Source organism: Ranitomeya variabilis, chromosome 3, assembly GCF_051348905.1.
Source record: "Ranitomeya variabilis isolate aRanVar5 chromosome 3, aRanVar5.hap1, whole genome shotgun sequence".
Classification (NCBI taxonomy): domain Eukaryota; kingdom Metazoa; phylum Chordata; class Amphibia; order Anura; family Dendrobatidae; genus Ranitomeya; species Ranitomeya variabilis.
Genome location: NC_135234.1, coordinates 501,567,324 through 501,588,314, shown reverse-complemented (window position 1 = coordinate 501,588,314; position 20,991 = coordinate 501,567,324). Strand labels below are relative to the sequence as shown.

Sequence of the window (20,991 nt, the reverse complement as noted above, 5' to 3'; positions counted from 1 at the left end):
TTAAAAACAGAAAAATATACCAGCAGTTCTTTGTTTTGTCTCCCTCTTCATGAATATAAATATTTCAAATGGCAGTTAAATCTGAGACATGTGTGGATATATTGCATTTACATGCTGTACATGCATGCATTGAACAATGTATATATTATGAATTTCAAGTGTTATGCATTTTCGTGTCCCAAGAGATCAGACATTTCCAGGAAAAAACTGCCGACAGGCTGCCCCGAAGCACAAACATTTTCCTCATCATTGAGACAGAGATGGACAACAGACTGTCTGTGCCTCGAGGCGGCCTGTCGACAGGTCTTTCCTTGGTTTCTCTTGCTTAGAGCAGGAAGATAAGACTCAGCCTACAGTCCTACCCTGGAGCATGGGCATATCATTAACTGAAAACTTCTAACACTGATTACACAAGAACCACAAGACTGATTTCTTCATCCCGTCATCATTTTAATCCATTTAACACTGCCAACCTGACAATGCCTGTAGTTTACTTAGCAAAATCCTGCTGATAGGTTTGCATTAAATCAGATTTGAAGGCATCCATAAAACGTACTTAACCAAGGCAATATTTTTTGCCGACAAATTTGTAGACTTGTTAAAATTGTGAATACAATATTGTAGTTAAATGCATAAAGTCTTATTGTATATTTCCTAACAGGAATTTAGATAAGTTATTTCTACAGAAATTGTATTCAAACTAAAATATTATACCGAAGTAGACTCATTAGTAACAAGATGTGGTGATGAAGCTTGTTCGTACCATATTACTAATTATTGGTAATTTAATGAAAGCGTCGTAGTCTGGAAAAACAGTGAGAAGTTTTGACTTACTGCGGTCACAAAAGTCCTGATAGGAAGGAATAGCTACAGCCTGGAGTTCATATTGGGCTGGGGTGGATTACAGAAAGTCGTGTCTACTATCGAATTTACTTTTGGATGTATAGTCTACACAGAAGGATTCAGGACAGAAACTCCAAATAGATTAAAAAGTTACATTACAAAGATTACTTGGCACATAACAATTAAAGGGAACCTGTCACCCCCCTCAGGCGTTTGTAACTAAAAGAGCCACCTTGTGCAGCACTAATGCTGCATTCTGACAAGGTGGCTCTTTATGTTATGCTCCCTGCACACGCTGAAATAAAGGCTTATAAAATGTGTCCCCTCATACCGTGAAATCGTCCCGGGGGCGGGTCTTTCCCCCCTAATCAGACGCAGCACAGCAGTCACTCCGGGCCTCTGCGTGTCGGGTGCCGCCTCCTCTTGCTTCATTATCGTCCCCGATGCCTGCGCTGTAAGTACAAAGGGCAGCGCAACTGTGCATGCCCGGAAATAAATACAGCGCAGGCGCCAGGGACGCTAATATAGCAAGGGGAGGCGGCACCCGGAGTGACGGCTGTGCTGCGTCTGATTAGGGGGGAAAGACCCGCCCCCGGGACGATTTCACGGTATGAGTGGGCACATTATATAAGCCTTTATTTCAGCGTGTGCAGGCAGCATAACTAAAAGAGCCACCTTGTCAGAATGCAGCATTTGTGCTGCACAAGGTGGCTCTTTTAGTTACAAACGCCTGAGGAGGGTGACAGGTTCCCTTTAAAGAATTAGATGTGAAATATATTTTTAATCTTTTCACCTTTTTCACTTCTCTTTTCAAGCCATAACATTTTGAAAAGAAATATTTGCTTTTGTTTTTAACTTTTTTTTTTTTGTCTTTTTTTTTTTTGCTTCCGCATTATTTCCATTTTTATTTTTTTGCTACAAAATTGTAAAATGGATATACCGGTAAATAACTTTTGGCCACTTCACTAGGATACCAGAAATAGTAGAACTGATTTTGGGAACAATGTGAGAGAACCACCAATATCATGATTTGTATTCCATTATTGTGTGTTACATTCTTTCCTGTGAAGTTGTATGTACGAGTCCACGTTGTGTTTTATTCCATTGAATCAGTTTATTTACTTTGCTATGTGTAGTTGGTGCTGTGACTTGTTTGTGCTCATCTCTGTCCTGTAGGCAACTTGCCATTCCCTACTGAATAAAGCTTCCGTTAAAGAAAAAAAGGAAAACAAAAAATCAGTAAGTCTGGAGAACTTTCTATCAGCCATTTTCTCCCCAAATACACAAAAATGGACTATTTGGGACAAGAAATATACCTAAACAAGCCTTTTATGTTCTATTTTTTTCCCCGCTATTAAAACATCTTCACTCCAGCCTCCAGTTCTTCACTGTCAAAATCATTCTACTAATTCTGGCACAAGATAGCTTTCATTTCAATTAACACACTGAAATTCTATAGCGGTTTGCGTCTTTTCTGTGTGAGCGTTTGGTAGCAATTTTTTTTTTCAACTTTTGGCTTTACTACTTAAGAAGCATTGATTTTAAATACGGTAATGGGGAAGGTTTTACTATCTCTGCACTCGGGGGAATTCTGGGACTTCTACTTTCTTGATGCTTGCGACTCAAAGCCTGTTCTTTCTAATAACAACTTTTTTTTTCTTTTTATACCAGAGTTTTTTTTATTTAATCCTTTTAGATATGTTATAATTTTTTTTCAGCACACTAAGGTAAGTAGTTTGTATAGTATTTGAAAAAATGTATTTCTGAGTCGATTTGAATAGCATGGCGGTGTGATGTGGTCATGTCAGTCAGCATCGTCTGTAAGTACAGGTACGCTGAATTTATGTACTATGAATTCAAAAATATAAATTTGTACTTTAATTTTTAAGGACTTCTTTTTTTTTTTTTTTTTTTTTTTTTTTAGTAATTTTGTGAATGGTTACTATTTTCAATGGCGTTTTTTTTTTTGTTTAATTATTTTTTATTGATGATGAATATATCAAGATTGCTGAAATTAATTCTCTTATCTAATCCAAGAAAACAGAGTGACAGCGCACATAAAATTGTCAGTGTTACTGACAACTTGAAGTGTTTTTGCTTTCCGATACTGGTGATTGATCTACTGCTTAGAGACAAGTCTGGGCAGCATGTATCGGGCACTGGTTGTATGAATGCAGCCAGGCATGTTTCAATCTGAAATGCAGTGGCGGCGTAGACTAGACAGACAGGCGGATGACAGGTGACTTCTCCCTGCCTGCTGTCCTGGAGCGACAAGTCTCTGCCTATGTGCGCGTATAGGCAGAAATCTGTCAGTCCAGGTCAGGGGGCAGGGGAAGCCGCCAAGGAACCCTCCTAAGACTTAGAACCAAGACTACGCTTTAGATTTGCCAGACTGGTGAGTCCGCAACGGCTTCCCTTGCCTGCTGTCCTGAAGTGACAGTTCTCTGCATATGCCCACACCTAAGCAGAGACCTGCCAATACAGGGCAGCATGCAGGGAGAAGCTGCCTGCAACCTACAGGTGCATCTCTCACAAAATTAGAATATCAATAAAAAGTTAATTTATTTCAGTTCTTCAATACAAAAAGTGAAACTCGTACATTAGTCATTACAAACAGAGTGATGTATTTCAAGTGTTTATTTCTGTTAATGTTGATGATTATGGCTTGCAGCCAATGAAAACTCAAGCATCATTATCTCAGTAAATTAGAATACTTAACACGAGCTGGAAAAATTATTTTAAAATACGAAATGTTGGCCTACTGAAATGTATGTTCAATAAATGCATTCAATACTTGGTCGGGGCTCCTTTTGCATCAATTACTGCATCAATGCTGTGTGGCATTGAGGCGATCAGTCTGTGGCACTGCTGAGGTGTTATGGAAGCTCAGGTTGCTTTGATAGCAGCCTTCAGCTCGTCTGCGTTGTTGGGAAATTTCATTCTCCAGCAGGACTAGGCACCTGTCCACACTGCCACAAGTACCAATACCTGGTTTAAAAACAGTGTCACTGTGCTTTATTGGCCAGAAAACTCACCTGACCTTAACCCCATAGAGAATCTATGGGGTATCGTCAAGTGGAAGATGAGACCTCAGACCCAACAAAGCAGCCTGGGCTTCCATAACATCTCAGCAGCGCCACAGGCTGATCGCCTCTATGCCACGTCACATTGATGCAGTAATTGACGCCAAAGGAGCCCCAACCAAGTATTGAGTGCATTTACTTGAATATACATTTCAGTAGGCCAACATTTTAAAATCATTTTTCAAGCTGGTGTTGTAAAGTATTCTAATTTACTGAGATAATGACATTTTCATTGGCTGTAAGCCATAATCATCAACATTAACAGAAATAAATACTTGAAATCCATCACTGTTTGTAATGATGCTATATAATATGAGTTTCACTTTTTGTATTGAAGAACTGAAATTAACTTTTTGTTAATATTCTAATTTTGTGAGATGCACCTGTACTTGTCTGGCTAGTCTGTAGTGTGGTCTAAATTTCCAAAGGCTCTTAAAATATATTTTTCTTTGAAATGCCAAAGCGTTCAAAGTGAAGCATACGTGGCTGTGTTTATACAGCCAGAGCCTGATACATGCTGCCCGTGGATTGTACGGCATGCCAGGTTCTCTTTAAAGGCATGTGCGCATAGTCTATTTGCTGAATTTTTGGAGCAGAAACGAAGCCAAAACTCCCCATTTTTCAGTTGTTTTGAGTAATTTAGGAGGATTTGGAGAGTCGCCGCTCAGTTTCTGCTCCAATAACTGGAAAAAATACACCCATGTGCACACACTAAAAGGGATGGAAGAAAAAATGTCCCAATTAAAACAAAACCGAACAAAACAAAAACACGCAACCTTCTTTCATTGTTGATTTTCACTGTTCATATTACCATAACAATTATATTGGCACAATGGGCAAATGTAATGGCTAACAATAGAAAACATTTTTTAAACATCACAGTTTTGAATAATTGTTTTGTGTAATTCTGCTCTTATTCTTAAGGCCTGGCCTATGTTGATCTGTAGGTGCATTCTGAAAGCAATAACTTTTCTTTTTCCTCCAATATAAGGATCCAAATGAGGGCTTGTTTTTTTTTATTGGACAAGTTGTTTTCTATGTCACCATTTATACATGTAACTTGTTATTTATCTTTTATTAAATGGAATCTGTCACCCGATATTTGCTACCTAACCACCAGATACAAAACCCAAGATAAAAACATAATAAGCAAATACCCTGCAGTAAATGGATAAATAGAAATAGTTCTTGAAAATAACATAGGGTGGTTAGTTAACATAATTTTGAGTTAAAAAAAAATGTAAAAGCTATCCCAACATGTCACGGTGACCCTGTTCAGGATGCTCCTTACCTCTACTATCAAGACCTTGACATTTGTCAAGTGACGTACTTGTTAATGAGGGCTGAGAAGGACTGAGACTCGGCTAATAAACACCAGCCATGGGACAGTAGTACATTAATATAATATCCACCTCAAAGAAAAGGGAGGCCACATCCTTACTTGCACAGAGTGCAAAGTATCGTATATACTCGAGTATAAGCCGAGCCCATGACACTGTGGCTAACCTCCCTAGATGTGGACGGAAAAGAAAAATTGACAAGAGATTTCAACGCAAGATTGTGCGGATGTTGGATAAAGAACCTCGACTAACATCCAAACAAGTTCAAGCTGCCCTGCAGTCCGAGGGTACAGCAGTGTCAACCCGTACTATCTGTCGGTGTCTGAATGAAAAGGGACTGTATGGTAGTAGACCCAGGAAGACCCACTTCTTACCCCGAGACATAAAAAAGCCAGGCTGGAGTTTGCCAAAACTTACCTGAAAAAGCCTAAAACGTTTTGGAAGAATGTTCTCTGGTCAGATGAGACAAAAGTAGAGCTTTTTGGGCAAAGGCATCAACATAGAGTTTACAGGAGAAAAAAAGAGGCATTCAAAGAAAAGAACACGGTCCCTACAGTCAAACATGTCGGAGGTTCCCTGATATTTTGGGGTTGCTTTGCTGCCTCTGGCACAGGACAGCTTGACCGTGTGCATGGCATTATGAAGTCTGAAGACTACCAACAAATTTAGCAGCATAATGTAGGGCCCAGTGTGAGAAAGCTGGGTCTCCCTCAGAGGTCATGGGTCTTCCAGCAGGACAATGACCCAAAACACACTTCAAAAAGCACTAGAAAATGGTTTGAGAGAAAGCACTGGAGACTTCTAAGGTGGCCAGCAATGAGTCCAGACCTGAATCCCATAGAACACCTGTGGAGAGATCTAAAAATGGCAGTCTGGAGAAGGCACCCTTCAAATATCAGGGACCTGGAGCAGTTTGCCAAAGAAGAATGGTCTAAAATTCCAGCAGAGCATTGTAAGAAACTCATTGATGGTTACCGGAAGCGGTTGGTCGCAGTTATTTTGGCTAAAGGTTGTGTAACCAAGTATTAGGCTGAGGGTGCCAATACTTTTTTCTGGCCCATTTTTGGAGTTTTGTGTGAAATTGTCAATGTTTTGCTTTTTGCTTCATTCTCTTTTGTGTTTTTTCATTTAAGACAAATTAAATGAAGATAATAATACCAAAGAATTTGTGATTGCAATCATTTTCAGGAAGAAACTGAGTATTATCTGACAGAATTGCAGGGATGTCAATACTTTTGCCCACAACTGTATATTATTTTCCTGCACTATTGCAATTTATTTCCTGCAGGGTATTTGCTTATGTTTCTATCTTGGGCTTTGTCTATTTGATGGCCAGTGTGAACATGCGCCTACACGCTGCATGCCCACCAACATATATTCCAGTTCATATCTAGTTTTTTTTTTTGTTTTTTTTTAAACCTATCCTGAGTGCAGCAAAATTTAAAGACAGAGACCCTGATTTCATTAATCTTACTGGTCTGTTTGTTGTAGCTTTGATAAAATCAAAGTTTTATCAGCAGAATATTATCACCACAGGACTAGTAAATTTGCTGCCAGGTAGTCCTCCATAATCATAATCTTTGAATAACCCCAGTCACACAACTGACAGCTTTTTGTGTACACTGTGTATACACAGAAAGCTGCCAATCAGTGGTGTGGATAGGATTATACAGAGTTCAGCATTCAAAGAACTGGTTAATCTGCAGTTGATAAAACAATGATTTTATCAAAACTGCAGCAAGCAGCTTAGTGACTGATATATCACAGGCATTAGTGTAATTGGCCCATCAATATGCTGGACTCATTTGGGGTAGCAAAAACTTAATGAAAGATTTCCTTTCAAGGCGTGCTCTGTCTGTAACAAATCACCTATCCATTGCCAGATATGTGGAGTATTTGTCTTCCCAGGTCTCCCCTGGCTGACAGGCTGGTCAGGAGGGGTTGAATGCAGTGCTAATCCCTGCTCAATTCAAGTCTATGACGCTGATGAATGTAACAAAGTGCAGTCCAACTTTTGGCAATTTTCTGTATTTCCTAATGTCATGTATTTGAATGTCATGCAGTACACAAGCACTACTTGCCATGGCAGCACATGAGCAAGTTTTCCTGACCATTTCCCCTTTCTGGTAATTGTTAGAGAACAGTTATCGCCTATCCAGTGCATATGCTTTAGGGTACATGATTTGGATGCGGATCCGCAGTGGATTTGGCCCTGCGGATCCTCAGCAGTTTTCCATGCAGTGTACAGTACCATGTAAACCTATGGAAAACAAATCCGCAGTGCACATGCTGCGGAAAATTTCACGCAGAAACGCAGCAGTTAATTTTCCGCAGCATGTCAATTCTTTTTGCGGATTCCACAGCGTTTTACACCTATGCCATTATAGGAATCCCCACAAAATCCACAGAAAACCCGCAGGTAAAACGCAGGTCATTTTACCTGTGGATTCTGCAGAATCCGCATGGAAAAATCCGCAATGGAAGCCGCAACGTGTGCACATACCCTTAGAGTGAACCTGTCACCAGATTTTTCCCATATAAAGTAAGGCCAGCACTTTTAAGCCCTATACTATTTCATCCTAGAATGCTTTCTGTATGTCCCCCAAAGCGCTCTCCATAAAGCAAAAAACAGCTTTTATTATACTCGCCCATGGGGCGGCCCGGTCTGATGGGTGTCGCTTTTCTTGATGCGGTGCCTCTTCCCTTCTTGCTTTATGTGGATGATGTGTTATACGTCATCCACACAGTGTCCTTGGCAGCGCGCTCCAGCGCAAATGCACTACTGTGCCCTGATGAAGACATAGCAAAGTATTGTAGAGCGCATGCGCCAGCTCTCTTTGGCCTTTCCCCTGCGCATGTGCGCTACAGTACTTTGCTGTGCCTTTGGCAGTGCAGAGAAGTGCACCTGCATAGGAGCGCAGTAGGTGACTTGAATTTTTTAATATACAGGGTGGTCCAAAAGTAGGTGGACAGTTTGTGTAATAGGGTTATGAAGGGGGAGATTTGTCAAACATGGTTTTTGGGGATCAAAGTACTAACCACACATCTAGATAAGTTTCTTGGGGTGGGGTCTAGTTTCCAAAATGGGGTCACTTGTGGGGGGTTTCTACCGTTTAGGTACATCAGGGGCTTTGCGAACTCAACATGACGCCCACAGACCATTCCATCAAAGTCTGCATTCCAAAACGTCACTACTTCTCTTCCGAGCTCCGACGTGTGCCTAAACAGTGGTTCCCCCCCACATATGGGGTATCAGCGTACTCAGGACAAACTGGACAACAACTTTTGGGGTCCACTTTCTCTTTTTACATTACATTTTTCATTTTTGTCTAAAAAGTTAAATGTTCATCTTTTTCTTCCATGTTGCTTCTGCTGCTGTGAAATACCTGAGGGTTAATAAACTTCTTGAATGTGGTTTTGAGCACCTTAAGGGGTGCAGTTTTTAGAATGGTGTCACTTTTGGGTATTTTCAGCCATATAGACCCCTCAAACTGACTTCAAATGTGAGGTGGTCCCTACAAAAAAATGGTTTTGTAAATTTTGTTGTAAAAATGAGAAATCGCTGGTCAACTTTTAACCCTGATAACGTCCTAACAAAAAATATGTTGTTTTCAAAATTGTGCTGATGTAAAGTAGACATGTGGGTAATGTTGTTAACTATTTTGTCACATAACTCTCTGGTTTAACAGAATAAAAATTCAAAATAAATAATAACAATAATAATAAATCAAAATAAATGTTATTTTCTGTCCACCTACTTTTGGACCACCCTGTATTTTATTTTTATTAACTTTTTTGTTTTAAAAGTCCCTTAGATCTCTACAATGTGGTAACCTCAAAGACTCCTGCCCTTACAAGGGCAATCCATGGCATGTCCATTGCCACTCAGCACGTGAGGGTGAGCTGCGGGTTGCCGTTGTAAGGGCAGAAGTCTTTGGGGTTACCACATTGTCTGCTTGATCAAACACGGATTTGGTTTAATCCAAGACTTCTCTTGAATTGGCGACAGGAATGAGCACTGTACCTTTTCTTGACAGCTACAAATTCTACAAGAAATTGGTGAGATTGTTCCCTTTTTATATTTTCTCTATTTAATGCCAAACTAGCTATAGCTGAATGAGATTGGATGGAGTGTCTGTGAACCTCAATTTTCAAGTCTTACCACAGATTCTCAATGGGATTTAGGTATGGGCTATTGGCCATTAAAACAAATGAATATGCTTTAAATCGACCCTGTCAGCAGGATTGTGCATAGTAACCTACAGACAGTGTCAGGTTGGCACCATTATACTGATTAAAATGATACCTTGGTTGATGAAATCCGTCTTGTGGTTGTTGTTTAATCTTTATTTTCAGTTTTGTGTTAATGATTTGTCTGTGCTCCGGGGCGGCCTGTGGGGTCTTCTTGTAGTGCTCTGATTAGGTATTCATCTGGTTGGCTTCAGACAGGTCACTGATCCCTCACTGACCTGCGCCCTAGTTTACATAATGAATATTATATATGTCTTTGGGGGGAAAAAACCCTTCTGCAGGCAGGCGCCTGCGCTGCAGCATAATCGCATATGTACTGTGTTGACATTTAATTTCTTTGCTGTTCTCTTTATATTCCTAAATTTAGCTGCTACTGTGCCTGAGGCGCCATCTTGCTAGAAAAGAAAATAATTTCTTCCTCCAAGATAACGCCGCCAGCGCATGTGCAGTAGCAGCGATTGCCGAGAGCTGCTACTGCGCATGTGCCTGCGGCACCATCTTGGAGAAAAAAATTTTTTCTCTCTAGTATGATGGCGCCGCAGGTGCAGTAGCAGCTATCGGTTCACCAATACGTACTACTGCACAGGCGCGGCTGCTGCCATTTTCAAACAGATTTTTTTTTTTTTTTTTGCAATATCAGGAGAACAGCAAAGAGATTAATTATAAACACAGTACATATGTGATCATGCTGCAGTGCAGCGCCTGCATGCAGAAGAGTTTTATTTTTTTACCAAAGATATATATATATAAAATTCATTATGTAAACTAGGGGGCAGGTCACTGAGGGATCAGTAACCTGTCAGAAGCCATACAGATGAATACCTAATCACAGCAACAATAAAAGTAAAATTAAGACATTGAGACATCAGTAGGTTAGATGTTTTTGAATATCCATATTGAATCAGGAGCCCCATATAATGCTCCATAAAGTTCATAATGGGCCCCATAAGATGCTCCATACAAATAATATGCCCCATATAATGCTGCACAAAGGTCAATAATGGCCCCATAAGATGCTCCATAGAATAACATGCCCCATATGCTGCTCCATAAAGGTTGGTGGCCTCATAAGATAATCCATAGAATAATATGCCCCATATGCTGCTGCTGCGATTAAAAAAAAATGACAAACTCACCTCTCGTCGCTGGGGGCCAGGTGCTGGTGTAGCTTCTGGCTCAAGCCCCCGCCACTTGCGATATTCACCTGTCCCCGTTCCACCGCTGTGTCTTCCGGGTCTTCTGGCTGTGACTGTTCTGGCAGAGGGTGCGCACTAAACACGTCATCGCGCCCTCTGACCTGAGCGTCACAGCCAGAGGACACTGAAGACATGTGAATATCGCATGGCTCACCCTCCCCCGTCATACTCACCCCCTCCTGGCGTGGTCTCTGCACGTCCTTGCTTCTCCGATGGTCTCCGGGGCCTGCAGCTCTTCCTGTGTTCAGTGGTTACGTGGTACCGCTCATTAAAGTAACAAATAGGGTCCAGTATAAACTCATCTCTCTCACCCACAAAGCTCTCCACAGTTCTGCACCACCTTATATCTCCTCTCTCATCTCTGTCTATCGCCCTACACGTGCCCTCCGTTCTACAAATGACCTAAGGCTAACATCCCCCGTAATCCGAACCTCGCACCTCCGTCTCCAAGACTTCTCTCGTGCTGCGCCAGCTCTCTGGAATACACTTCCCCAGACGATCAGGCTGATACCTAGCCCCGACCTATTCAAGCGCGCTCTAAAAACCCATCTCTTCAAACAAGCCTACCCCATCAACTACTCAGTAAACTAACTTTGCCCTGTTCCCTTCTTCCAAATATTATTCTAAATCTGCACCCTACTATTCATCTGTCTCCTCACCCTCCATGCACATGATAACTGCGCTTGATACTTGACTATTGCACTTAAACACACGGGCTGATGACCGGATCATGTAGCTTTGTATGAAAATCCCTATGTATTATAATTGCCAGACCTGAAATAACAAGCACTTTTCACCTATTGTGTCCCCCCCACTTCCTTGTAGATTGTAAGCTTGCGAGCAGGGACCTCACTCCTAATGTCACTGTTTAAATTGTCTTAACTTGTATTGAATTTGTCTGTATATATCCCGCTTAATTGTAAAGTGCTGCGGAATATGTTGGCGCTATATAAATAAAAATTATTATTACTATAAATATGCGCTCCATGGCTATGGGAGTGGAGTCACGTGCATATTCATTACTTTAATGACAGCCGCCGCTCACCCTCCCCCGCCGACCCCCTGGAACAATGACTCGAATATTATCCAAGAGGGGCACTTTCAGCCTAAAAATATGAAAATCTCGGCTTATGCTCGAGTATATACGGTAATTTAGAATGAATACAAGATAAAACATCAGTTTCCATGAAATATATACACACACACACACACACACCCCACTACTCCTATAAAAGGCCTCATTTACACATCAGTATTTTTGACCAGTATTTCATCAGTATTTGCATGCCAAAACCAGGAGGGTCTCCAAAACACAGAACAATCTTTCAATTTTATCTCATTTATGGAAGTTCTACTTCTGGTTTTGGTATACAAACACTGATGCAAAATACTGACCAAACGCTGATATGTGAATGAGGCCTAAGAAGCAGGAAGTCTCACACAGTTAAAATAGTGAGACAATGGAGAGTCAACTTCAGCGTCCCCTTCTTAAAGGGCCAGGGATTTCATTACGAAATTTGACAGGATTTTTCTATTTATATAATTATATATACAGTGGATGAAATAAGTATTGAACACGTCACCAGTTTCTCCATACAGGAGGGGTCTTAAAGTTGTCAAGTTTGTTTTCTGTACCAGCATCATTGCCGACATCTGGTGAGAATTTCATGTCAATAGAACTTTTAGAAATATATTTACTTAGAAAAATGGTGGTGTTCAGTACTTTCACCCGCTATATGTATGTAATGTGTGCGTATGTGTATATATACATATATAGTAATGTGTGTGTGTATATATATATATATATATATATATATATATATATATATATATATATATATATATATATACACATACATACATACATTGCTCAAAAAAATAAAAGGGGAAAACTTAAACAGCAGATTACAACTCCAAGTAAATCAAACTTCTGTGAAATCAAAGTGTCCACTTAGGAAGCCACACTGTTTGACAATCAATTTCACATGCTGTTGTGCAAATGGAATATGCAACAGATGGAAATTATTGGCAATTATCAAGACACACCCAATAAAGGAGTGATTTTGCAGGTGGGGACCACAGACCACATCTCGGTACCAATGCTTTCTGGCTGATGTTTTGGTCACTTTTGAATGTTGGTTGAGCCTTCACACTCTAGGTAGCATGAGACGAACTCTACAACACACACAAGTGGCTCAGGTAGTGCAGCTCATCCAGGATGGCACATCAATGTGAGCTGTGGCAAGAAGGTTTGCTGTGTCTGTCAGCGTAGTGTCCAGAGGCTGGAGGCGCTACCAGGAGAGAGGCCAGTACAGTGGAGGGGGCCGTAAGAGGGAAACAACCCAGCAGCAGGACCTCTACCTCAGCCTTTGTGCAAGGAGGAACAGGAGGAGCACTGCCAGAGCTCTGCAAAATGACCTCCAGCAGGCCACAAATGTGCATGTGTCTGCACAAACAGAGGGGTGGGGAACCTCGGCTCTCCAGCTGTTATAAAACTACAACTCCCAGCATGCCCTAGCAACTTGCAGCAGTTGAGGCATGCTGGGAATTGTAGTTCTCCCACAGCTGGAGGGCCAAGGTTCCTGACCCCTGAACCATCCTCATGAAGTCAGTTTCTGAGTGCCCGACGTCCACCGATGAGGGTTTGTGCTCACAGCCCAACACCGTGCAGGACGCTTGGCATTTGCCACAGAACAACAGGATTGGCAAATTCGCCACTGGTGCCCTGTGCTCTTCACAGATTGAAAGCAGGTTCACAATGAGCGCATGTGACAGACATGACAGAGTCTGGAGACACCGTGGAGAGCGATATGCTGCCTGCAACATACTTCAGCTTTGACCGGTTTGGCAGTGGGTCAGGAATGGTGTGGGGTGGCATTTCTTTGGAGGGCCGCACAGCCCTCCATGTGCTCGCCAGAGGTAGCCTGGCTGCCATTAGGTACCGAGATGAGATCCTCAGACCCCTTGTGAGACCATTTGCTGGTGTGGTTGGCTCTGGGTTCATTCTAATGCAGGACAATGCCAGACCTCATGTGGCTGGAGTGTGTCAGCAGTTCCTGCAAGATGACGGCATTGAAGCTATGGACTGGCCCACCCTTTGCCCAGACCTGAATCTGATTGAACACATCTGGGACATCATGTCTCGCACCATCCACCAATGTCACATTGCACCACAGACTGTCCAGGAGTTGGCGAATGCTTCAGTCCAGGTCTGGGAGGAGATCCCTCAGGAGACCATCCGCCGCCTCATCCGGAGCATGCCCATATGTTGTAGGGAGGTCATACAGGCACGTGGAGGCCACACACACACACTACTAAGCATCATTTCCTTGTCTTGGGGCATTTCCACTGAAGTTGGATCAGCCGGTAACTTCATTTTACACTTTGATTTTGAGCATAATTCCAACTACAGACCTCCGTGGGATATTAGTTGTGATTTACGTTGATAATTTTTAGGTTCTATTGTTCTCAACACATTCCACTATGTAATGAATAAAGACTTACATTCAGTGATATCTAGGATGTGGGATTTGTGTTCGCTTTATTTTTTTGAGCATATATGTATGTATACATGTGTGTGCGTGTGTGTGTGTATGTGTGTGTGTGTGTGTATATATATATATATATATATATATATAGATAGATAGATAGATAGATAGATAGATAGATAGATAGATATATATATATATATATATATATATATATATATATATATAGATAGATATATATATAGATATATATATAGATATATATATATATATATATATATATATATATATATATATATATATATATATGTATACCGTATTATTCAGACCATAAGACGCACCCCAAATTTGGGGTGAAAATTGCAGAAAAGATTTTTTTATATGATGGGGGTCCGTCTTATGGTCCGAATTTACAGTTACTTACTTGAGGGCTGGCGGTGGGAGAGCAGGGTCACAGGAGGCATGGTGTCGGCAGAGGTGCCGTGATGCGGTGGGCGATATGGCTTGCACCTGAGCAGGGTCCCCTCCTGTTTAGGTGGGCGATGCCACGGCCTGGTGTCCATGGGGGGGGGGGTTGCAGCAGTGCTGTGGCGGCGGCAGAGGTGCAGGGATTATGAGGCGCAGTGAGCGGTATGGCGCGAGCAGGGTTCCTCCCGAAGGTGAGGTGACGCAGCGGCCCGTTATCCAAGGTAATTAGCAGAACCGGGTGAATCATGGCTTTATCGGTGGCAGCGGCCATCTTCCTGAGGCCTCCAAGGCTTCAGGAAAATGGCCGTGGGAGGCCGCGCGGGCACAGATTGAGATCTCGGCTTCAGGAAAATGGCCGCCGCGGTCTCCATCTGCGCACGCGTGGCCTTCCACGGCCATTTTCCTGAAGCCCCGGGAAGCAGAGCACTCCATCTGCGCACGCGTGGCCTCAGGAAGATGGTCGCCGCCATTGATAAATCCATGATTCACCTTGCTCTACTGCTTACCTTGTATACCGGGCCGCTGCGTCGCCTCACCTGTGGAAGGGAACTCCGCTCACGCCATACAGCTCACTGCGCCTCATCATCCCTGCACCTCTGCCGCCGCCACACCACTGCCAGTAAGCCTGCATTCCAACTATATGACACCCCCCATTTTCCTCACTTTTTTGGGGGGAAAAAGTGCGTCTTGTCCGAAAAATACGGTATATATACAGTACAGACCAAAAGTTTGGACACACCTTCTCATTTAAATTTTAATCTCTCTCTCTCTCTCTCTCTATATATAATCTCTTGAAGCTCATCAAGAGAATGCCAAGAGTGTGCAAAGCAGTCATCAAAGCAAAAGGTGTCTACTTTGAAGAACCTAGAATATAACACATAATTGCAGTTGTTTCACTTTTTTTTATTAAGTTTATAATTACACGTGTGTTAATTCATAGTTTTGATGACTTCAGTGTGAATGTACAATTTTCATTGTCATGAAAATACAGAAAAATCTTTAAATGAGAAGGTGTGTCCAAACTTTTGGTCTGTACTGTATATGTGTGTGTGTATATATATATATATATATATATATATATATATATATATATACATATATATATATATATATACATATACATACATACATACATACATACACACTAGTTGGCCTGTGCAAAATTTTCGCACATTGGTTGCACAGGCAATTTTAGGTAAATCAGGATGGTTACATGTTAGTTTATTTAATGAGATGATGAACACAGAGGTATTTATATATGTAGATTGGTAATACAATAAATTCGTTTAATAAGTGGAGGCTAAAAGAGTCTTGAGGTTGTGGTGCCACCTGCAGGTTGTTTTTTTCTGCAGGTTTCTGAAAATGAATGTTTAAACTGTATTTATTGATCAAATCGTGAATGTGTGGTTTGTGTCTTTTCTTGTTGAAGGGGGCAAGTTTACCTTTCAGGTGGTGTATTATTTGTGCATGTGGGGCGAAGTAATCACCGAAAAAGCCGTGCATGTTTTCAAATGTGTTTGCATATGTGACTCACCATTTGTGTGTGTGGGGCGAAGTAATCACTGAAAAAGAAGTGCATGTTTACAAATGTGTTTGCATATGTGACTCGCCTGCAGTGAAGTGTGCAATCCTCAAATTTGCCTGAAATAGGCTGGGCAAGCTGGAAACACCCCAAGGCAAATGCCACCTGCAGGTAATTTGACCTTTGAAATGGTGTATTATTTGTGTGTCGGTGGAGTATAAACGGAGCAACTGGAGGTTGTGGTGTCACCTGCAGGTTTCTGAAACTGAATGTTTAAAGTGTATTTATTGATCAAATCGTGAATATGTAGTTTGTGTCTTTTCTTGCTGAATGGGCAAATTCACCTTTCAAATGGTGTATTTGTGTGTGCGAAGTAATCACCGAAAAAGCAGTGCATGTTTACAAATGTGTTTGCATATGTTACTCACCTGCAGTGAAGTGTGCAATCCTCAAATTTGCCTGAAATAGGCTGGGCAAGTTCTTTGGCAAGCTGGAAAGACCCCATGGCAAATGCCACTTGCAGGTAATTAGACCTCTGAAATGGTGTATCTCGTTTGTGTGTCGATGAAGTATAAACTGAGCAAGTGTGCAATTCAATAGGCAGTGCATGTTTACAAATGTGTTTGCATATGTGACTCGCCTGCAGTGAAGTGTGCAATCCTCCAATGTGCCTGAAATCGGCTGGGCAAGGAGTTCGGCAAGCTGGAAAGCCCCCAAGGCAAATGTTAGGATTTGTTTGTGATGTCTGTAAGCAGCTTTGTGGTAGTGTGCTTTGGGGTAGTGTGGTGCCACCTGCAGGTCATTTTTCCTTACTGCAGGTTTATGAAAAATGTTTAAACTGTATTTTGTGATCACATCGTGGATATGTGGTTTGTTTGGTTATTTTCTTGCTGAAGGGGGCAAGTTTACCTTTCAAATGGTGTATCATTTGTGTGGGTGGGTGCAGTATGAACGGAGATACAAAGTAATCACCGAAAGAGTGTTTAGAAATATAAGGATATAGTTATATATCATTTATTATTCTTTCAAAGGTATATTTTTTTTTTTTTAGAGAAGCTTTATATTTTCATCTCCTACCACCTCATGAAGTTTTCTGAGTGGTGATCGTTTCGCTTTAAGGCATTGTCCAAAGTTTAAAAACACCTTTTTTCGCATCTATCCACAGTTTTCATTGCAACCATGGATAAGTGCATCATTGTTTTTGGAAGAAAGCAGTTGTATCTTTTATTTCTTAATTATCTTAATTTCAGGGCACATTGACAATCGTTGGTCATACTAAGTGTACTAAACCAGCATCTAGTCGTGGTGCGTCATGTGAACCCAGCATTATTACCAATGTTTCAACCGTATTTTAATTTCGTTATCGTCTTACAGAGAAGCATATATTCAACCACCCCCAAAAAATATTGTACACAGCATGCAACATGTTTAAGAAAAATAAAAACACTACAAAGTCACAAGGCCAAATACTATGCCTTTTTTTTTGTTGTTTTTTTTTTTCACTTTAGGCTTTAAAGTAACATTTAGCCGAAAAGCCCTCAATCGTTTTTTTTTTTTTTCATTTTAAAGTGCGGGAAAACAGCAAAGTGTGTGTGTGTTACGCCTAAGTTTGGAAACCACCGCATTAGTTAACCGTTTAATATTGCGCTGACTACTAGCTGACTAATTTCACTGCATCTCATTAGTGGAGTTCCTAAATGGTATCTGCTTATTAACTGCACCATGGGTCCTGTACATGAATTTACATGATCCACCATGTTTCTCTGAAGTAGCTTTAAGAGAACATTTTACAATCATGATGCTTTTAATGATCGTTTACAATATTTAAAAGGTGTTGTGCATGTCTAATAGACTTTCAGTGTTTGTTTTCCTTCTAAATATTACATTATAAAATTTTTTTTACAGGTTGTAAGCCAGAGATTTCCCCAGAACAGTATTGGCGCGGTTGGAAGTGCCATGTTCCTTAGGTTCATTAATCCGGCCATTGTGTCTCCTTATGAAGCAGGGATATTGGACAAGAAGCCACCACCGAGAATTGAACGTGGCTTAAAGTTAATGTCAAAGGTATGCCTTTGCTTTATTTGTACTTTTGAGTGGTCATTTTATTTACTTTTTTGGGGTAAATGAGTTGTCATGTACTGGTTCTCTAAAAACTGCCCCAGCATGGCCAAAAAGAAAAAAAAAACTCACCTACCAAGCCCCCACCAGATTGAGGATAGTCTTCTGGCTAGGGCTTCATGTAACTGCAGTAGTCAGGTGAGGCTCGCAACAGTGGTATGGATGGGCAACAAAATTTAATACTGACTGAATGCATTTGAGGTAAATATTCCAGTAGTTTTAAGGGGTTTTCTAGTAATAGAAAAAATAAGTTAATGTAATTAAATACATTTAAATAGCAAATCACAATTGTTTTATCTAGGGAGCTAATCGCTATAAAATTAAAATGGCAGCTGTACTGCTACACTGACAGAAACCAGTGTCAAAATGATAAAATTGATGCTTGTGAGCATGTGCATTAAGAAGCTACATTGCAGTTACCTGATGGTAACCTATACCATACATTGTGGAAAGCCACCTCAGCACCCTTCATTTCTCCATTATTAGATCAGAAAGACAGTGCACAGCAGTGTGAGTAGCTGCCCCTTACCTCAGCACTGCTATCGCGTATTAATCAGAAAGACAGTGGAAAGCAGTGTGAGAGCTGCCTTTTCTTACCTCAGCACTCCTGATAGATCCACTATTGGATTAAAAAAAAAAACATAGTGGACAGCAGTGGGAGAAGCCTTTCCTTACCTCAGCACACCAGATATCTCCAGTATTGTAACAGAAAGACAGGGTGGACAGCAGTGTGAGCAGCTTCTTATCTCCGCATCCCAGATATCTCCAGTATTAGATCAGAAAGACAGGGTGGACAGCAGTGTGGGCAGTCTCTTCTTACCTCAGCACTCCAGGTATCTCTAGTATTAGTTCAGAAAGACAGGGTGGACAGCAGTGTGGGCAGTCTCTTCTTACCTCAGCATCCCAGTTATCTCTAGTATTAGATCAGAAAGACAGGGTGGGCAGCAGTCTGGGAAGTCTCTTCTTACCTCAGCATCCCAGTTATCTTCAGTATTAGATCAGAAAGACAGGGTGGACAGCAGTGTGGGCAGTCTCTTCTTACCTCAGCATCCCAGTTATCTCTAGTATTAGTTCAGAAAGACAGGGTGGACAGCAGTGTGGGCAGTCTCTTCTTACCTCAGCATCCCAGTTATCTCTAGTATTAGTTCAGAAAGACAGGGTGGGCAGCAGTCTGGGCAGTCTCTTCTTACCTCAGCATCCCAGTTATCTCTAATATTAGATCAGAAAGACAGGGTAGACAGCAGTGTGGGCAGTCTCTTCTTACCTCAGCATCCCAGTTATCTCTAGTATTAGTTCAGAAAGACAGGGTGGACAGCAGTGTGGGCAGTCTCTTCTTACCTCAGCATCCCAGTTATCTCTAGTATTAGATCGGAAAGACAGGGTGGGCAGCAGTGTGGGCAGTCTCTTCTTACCTCAGCATCCCAGTTATCTCTAATATTAGATCAGAAAGACAGGGTGGAAAGCAGTGTGGGCAGTCTCTTCTTACCTCAGCATCCCAGTTATCTCTAGTATTCGTTCAGAAAGACAGGGTGGACAGCAGTGTGGGCAGTCTCTTCTTACCTCAGCATCCCAGTTATCTCTAGTATTAGTTCAGAAAGACAGGGTGGGCAGCAGTCTGGGCAGTCTCTTCTTACCTCAGCATCCCAGTTATCTCTAATATTAGATCAGAAAGACAGGGTAGACAGCAGTGTGGGCAGTCTCTTCTTACCTCAGCATCCCAGTTATCTCTAGTATTAGTTCAGAAAGACAGGGTGGACAGCAGTGTGGGCAGTCTCTTCTTACCTCAGCATCCCAGTTATCTCTAGTATTAGATCGGAAAGACAGGGTGGGCAGCAGTGTGGGCAGTCTCTTCTTACCTCAGCATCCCAGTTATCTCTAATATTAGATCAGAAAGACAGGGTGGAAAGCAGTGTGGGCAGTCTCTTCTTACCTCAGCATCCCAGTTATCTCTAGTATTCGTTCAGAAAGACAGGGTGGACAGCAGTGTGGGCAGTCTCTTCTTACCTCAGCATCCCAGTTATCTCTAGTATTAGTTCAGAAAGACAGGGTGGGCAGCAGTGTGGGCAGTCTCTAATTAACTCCGCACACCTGGCATCTTCAATATTAGATCAGAAAGACAGGGTGGACAGCATTGTTGGCAGTCTCTTCTTACCTCAGTATCCCAGGTATCTCCAGTATTAGATCAGAAAGACAGGGTGGAAAGGGGTGTGAGCGTCGTCCTCTTCAGCAAAACCTCTTCCAGCACATAGCGGGAGGGGATGGGGAAGAATTCCTATTACACATGCTCACAAATACCTGTCCTAACATTCTGGAATAAGTTTCTGTCGGTGTATCAAAAGGTGGACATTTTAATTCTATGCTGATTACCTCTCTAGATATTGATTGTCATTTGCTAATTAACCCCTTCACGACATGTGCCTTACATGTACTGCACATGTCGTGTCTCTCCCTTTGATGTGGGCTCCAGCGCTGAGCCCACAGCTTTCCCGGTACTTCAGCTGTTTTGAACAGCTGTCATGTGCCCCTAACAACCGCGGATGTAATTGCGACCTACCCGCGTATGTTAACCTGTTAAATACCGCTGTCAATCTCTGACAGCAGCATTTAATGTGATTGCGCTGAAAGTGTGTCACTAATCGCGCCCATTGGCACCCGTGTCACATGACTGCGGGTCGCCGATGG

The 20,991-nt window shown here is 41.8% G+C and overlaps 1 protein-coding gene across 9 annotated transcripts in view; it reads left to right on the top strand.

Moving 5' to 3' along the window:
* The window catches only part of NF1 (neurofibromin 1), a 373,185-nt gene that overhangs the window by 183,056 nt on the left and 169,138 nt on the right, over window positions 1–20,991 (top strand). For 6 of the 9 annotated variants that reach the window (XM_077296848.1, XM_077296844.1, XM_077296843.1 and 3 more), the window contains 2 exons: window positions 2,020–2,082; window positions 18,097–18,255. In XM_077296848.1, coding sequence (XP_077152963.1) covers window positions 2,020–2,082; window positions 18,097–18,255 — 222 coding nt within the window. The remainder of the gene's footprint in view (window positions 1–2,019; window positions 2,083–18,096; window positions 18,256–20,991) is intronic. The other 3 variants (XM_077296846.1, XM_077296849.1, XM_077296847.1) reach the window with 1 other exon arrangement.